This window comes from Miscanthus floridulus, chromosome 11 (genome assembly GCF_019320115.1).
Source record: "Miscanthus floridulus cultivar M001 chromosome 11, ASM1932011v1, whole genome shotgun sequence".
Lineage (NCBI taxonomy): Eukaryota > Viridiplantae > Streptophyta > Magnoliopsida > Poales > Poaceae > Miscanthus > Miscanthus floridulus.
This window is the reverse complement of record NC_089590.1, coordinates 68,919,382-68,923,569: the sequence shown is the minus strand read 5'-3', so window position 1 is coordinate 68,923,569 and position 4,188 is coordinate 68,919,382. Positions and strand designations below refer to the sequence as shown.

General features: G+C 48.0%; 1 protein-coding gene across 1 annotated transcript; it reads right to left on the bottom strand.

The window, feature by feature from the left end:
* Positions 1 to 1,218: 1,218 nt before the first annotated feature.
* On the bottom strand, positions 1,219 to 3,045 carry LOC136493897 (E3 ubiquitin-protein ligase Os04g0590900-like). Its single transcript, XM_066490023.1, has one exon. It carries the CDS (start codon positions 2,718 to 2,720, stop codon positions 1,548 to 1,550), a length of 1,173 nt encoding a protein of 390 aa, XP_066346120.1. The 5' UTR covers positions 2,721 to 3,045; the 3' UTR covers positions 1,219 to 1,547.
* Positions 3,046 to 4,188: the final 1,143 nt, after the last annotated feature.

The following is a 4,188-nucleotide window of genomic DNA, read 5'->3' as shown; positions in this document are numbered from 1 at the left end:
CTGTTTGGAATGCGGGATTTTTTTCTTATTCCTACGTTTTTCTGTGAAATTGAACTGGTTCCTGTGAAATTCCTGTGTGATTCCTGTGAAATTCCTACGTTCCAAACGGACCCTCAGTGTGACATGCATATCAGTAGAGCCGTTTCATGGCGACCCCGAACCACTAAGCCCGTACTGCAGCGACGCTGTAGCCAGAGCCAGAAAACCAAGCTCCTCCGGATCCGGTGAACAGTGCGTGAGCGGTAGGGAGAAGAAGATGTTGAGAGAAAAACAGCTTTGATAAACAGTGTGTAAATAGTACTTCGACGCAGGAGCCGGAGCCACCCCAAACCGGGCCTAAACAAACACCGGAAGACATTGTAGTGGGCTCGTGGCTCCAGCACAAAGTTCTCATAGCCTGTTCTTTCTTTCTTTCTTTTAAAACAAGGATAATGATAAATAAAGTTGTAGCTGAAACGACCAAAGATGGCTCGTGTTGAATCGACCAGAGTACCAGACGTGACCTAACCCCAGCCACGGATTTGGAATATCAAACCACGTGTTGTCCAGGCGTCCAGCCATCCAGGGCATCACCTAATATCTATCTAGGATTCCAGCATCGTTTCTGTCACAGAAACTTGAGCATCTGTATGCGTCAAGGAACAAACTGAAGAAAAGAGAGAGGCCATGGCCAGTGGACAGTGGTGCGTGGCCGATAAAAGGAACCGTTTTTTTTCCCAAAGCAGAGGGGGATCAGATTCTGATCGCCCTTCACAGGCTAAGATCTGAGTACGGATCATGCAGTAACACTGCAGGAGTATAATAAGAGTAATAAAAAATAAACGAGCCATACTGCATGAGTAAAGCAGCGTCGGTTTGCAGCTTTGTTGCTTGTTGGGAGTAAGCTTAGTTCATGGGTGACGGACCACGGGCAACTTCAGCGGCAACAGAGATAGCGCACATGCTTATCTGGCTATGCAATAGGTCCACCGCTGGTATGTGCTATGATGATGAGAAATTCCAAACGCAAACGGGATTCCTGCATTTGTGTTTAGTGCAAAGAAAGGGTCCCTCTAGCCCATTGCACAGTCAGTTTTCATACTATGTGCTCAGCATTTAGTAAAAGCGAAGGCACAAACATTGACACGCCCATAAAACCAAAAAAAAAAGAAAGGAGCAAAAAAAAGACCTAAAAAATATGGCAGGGCAATACCAGAAGGCACCAGAAAACTGTTGGACTAGTCTTGTACTGAATTCACAGTAACAACATGTTCACTAAATAATGGAATGTGGGTCTTCGTAATACGTAGGATGATGGAAGAGCAAAAAAAAAAAAAAAAAACAGAACTGATCCAAGGCCTACCAACTAGAAGCAGAAGAGGCCTCACCGAGCAATGCAGACGAACTATTGGACCCTGGCATCACATGTAGGGATGAACATTGCCACGAGACGACACACAGACTATGATGTCGGTCCCTGCTTTTTTCCATTCGACATTCCATCTTGCAAGCAAACAAGAAAGCCTGCCCAGTAAGCATCCTAGGTAAAATCTGAAACAGCTCTGAGCTCACATCGGAAGATCTGAATCCCTTCCCCTCCCACTCTTGCTGCTGAAGCACGACCGCCCAGCAGGCGGCAACCGCTTCGTGTCCATGGCGTCCTGCAGTGCACGCCGGCTGCTGCGTCCCCCCTTGCTGTTCTCGCCGTGACACCGTCTTGATGTGCCGGCGCCACCTGCAAGGATGCCGCTCTCCCTGGCTGCCATGAGCTCGTCTTCCATGCTGGCTTGCAGAACGTCGGCGATGGACATGCGGATGTCATGGTCCGGGTCTGACGACGAAGGCCCCGACTTCAACTTCAGCGGCGGCGGGCATTCTTCTCTGATCTCAGCCTTGCTATCGGCCTCGTCCATTCGCTCCTGGCCACCATTTGCCTCCTGATCATCACCATCACCATCTGTGCTGCCCGCCATGCTCTGCTGCTCGTCGCACATGATTTCCATGTCATCCATCACCACAACCACCTCATGGGAAGCGTCTCTCCCAACACCCTCGCCTGGACCACGGCCTTCGGCCTCCTGCGTCGCCATCCCCATGCCCACGGTGATGAAGGTGATGTTGGAGCGGCACAGAGGACAATTGGAGTGCGACTTGAGCCACTTGTCAATGCACTGCTGGTGGAAGGCATGGCTGCACTTGGGCAGCAGCCGCAGGCTCTCCCCGTCCCTGAACTCGCCGAGGCAGACCGAGCAGTCAGTGGTGTGGACCGAGGCATCACCACGCTTGTACTTGCACAAGGTGATCTTGCTGATCAAGGTCTCATCCAGCCCGGTCGACGGCGAGATGTTCCACGATTCTTGGCTCCTGGATTGTCCTTGGCCTCCACTGCCGCCGCCACCGTTGCCGCGGCCGCGTGCACCACGACCTGAGTTGGAACTGAAGACTCTGCCCCGGAAGGAACCGAAGGTGCCACAGTACCTGGAGATGAAGGTGTAGTAACTGACGAGGAGGAAGGCGATCGCCAGCACGCCGATGATAGCGATGACAAGCGGGGAGAAGACAGGGCCGGAGGAGTCGTCGGGGCTGGGGCCGCCGACGTCGAACGGCGGAGGCGGAGGGAAGATGAAGTAGCACCACTGCGGGCAGTACATGCTGCACAGGCCCTGGGAGCAATCTTTGGTTGGCTCATAGGGGACCCAGGTAGGCTGTCCCCCCGAGATTGCAAGCGGTGACGAGGCCATTGCCTCCCACCACTGGGCTCCGGCAGCAGCAGCAGCAGCAGCAACGGCAGACTGGGAGAAACGAGGCGAGATGGTAGCTACTTCACTCCTCAGTCTCTGAGACTCAGAGTCTCCAGGTGCTAGCAGAGCATCTCTGTGAGCTTCTGAGATAAATCATTGTGATGAGAAGAGAGAGGACATACTAGGTGCCTTGGATCCATGCTCCTTTCTCGGTGTTGGGAATTGTGAGAGGATACGGGGAGAGATGAGATGACGCTGCTGGCTTTGAGACTCTGCCAGGGAAGCTTGTTTACAAGGGAAAGTATTTGGGAGGGATGGAAGCAGGCGTGGAGATGGTGGTGGTTGGGACCTGATCTTATTTGCTTTTGTTTTTGGTGATGCAGCTCTTCTTTCCTTTTTCTTTTCCTTTGCCCCTGCTGCTGTTGCTTTCCTCTTTTAACTTCGATGCTCTCTTTGACACACTGACACACACGGATCAGATGAGGAAGACAAGATGTCCGTCTGATATGATAATAAGAAATGAACAGTAACAGGAAGGATAAACAGAATAGTACACGTCTGGGTCCTGGCACAACCAGACGAAGAAACAGAGCAGTAGCATCGATGAAGCCTACCAGTGGAAGCTTCAGCTGAAAGAGGAAGGAAATAAAACTTCTTACTCTCTTAACGCCAAAAAGTCTTAAATCTTAAGGATTTTGTTGAGTGAAACCCAATGTTTGCACTCATTGCAAGGTTCTTTTGGTTTCAGTTAGAGATGTTGTAGGCTTTGATCAGTCAAATTAACTTAAACAAATACAGCTAATGAATATTTGAAAGCCTTGGAGACTGTCAAAGAAACAAATTCCATAAAACAATAAGTTGCTAAAATTTCCAAATTTTTTTGTGAACGGGTAAATATCCATTATCTTGTAGCCCTGCAAATGACAATGTTGGTAGTGCTATTGTTTCCCTTCCAAAGAAAAGGACTGTCATGTACCATAAACCTTGAAGTCTCTCTTTCAGCAATCAGTTTTCTCTCTCTTCAAGTCAAGTAACTAAAGATAATGATTACTCGCACTATTTCAACAGCTTTCTTTGAATTTACTTCTCTCTTTATCACACTAATCTTGTTATAGTGTCAATATAGCCTTAATAGCTTGCACTGGTATGAAAGGGACCAGCCCTTACATTTTATGTGCAAGGACAGTTCAAACCGCAGTTATATGAAAATTACTTTGAAAACTATGTTTTATGGAAATTTGGATTAAACGATCAGCATACATGCATACAAAACAATGTAACATTATGACATATGCAAATCAATCTAATGAAGGCACAAACCACATGGTGATGATCACCTTACAGATAAGAAAGGCAGAACAGGTAACATTTTATCAAATCTAAGTTGGACAGAGAAAATTAACAGAAATAGTTGAAATATCAGAAGATTTATTTTTTATTTTGAAAAATCAGAAGAATTTTCCTCCTT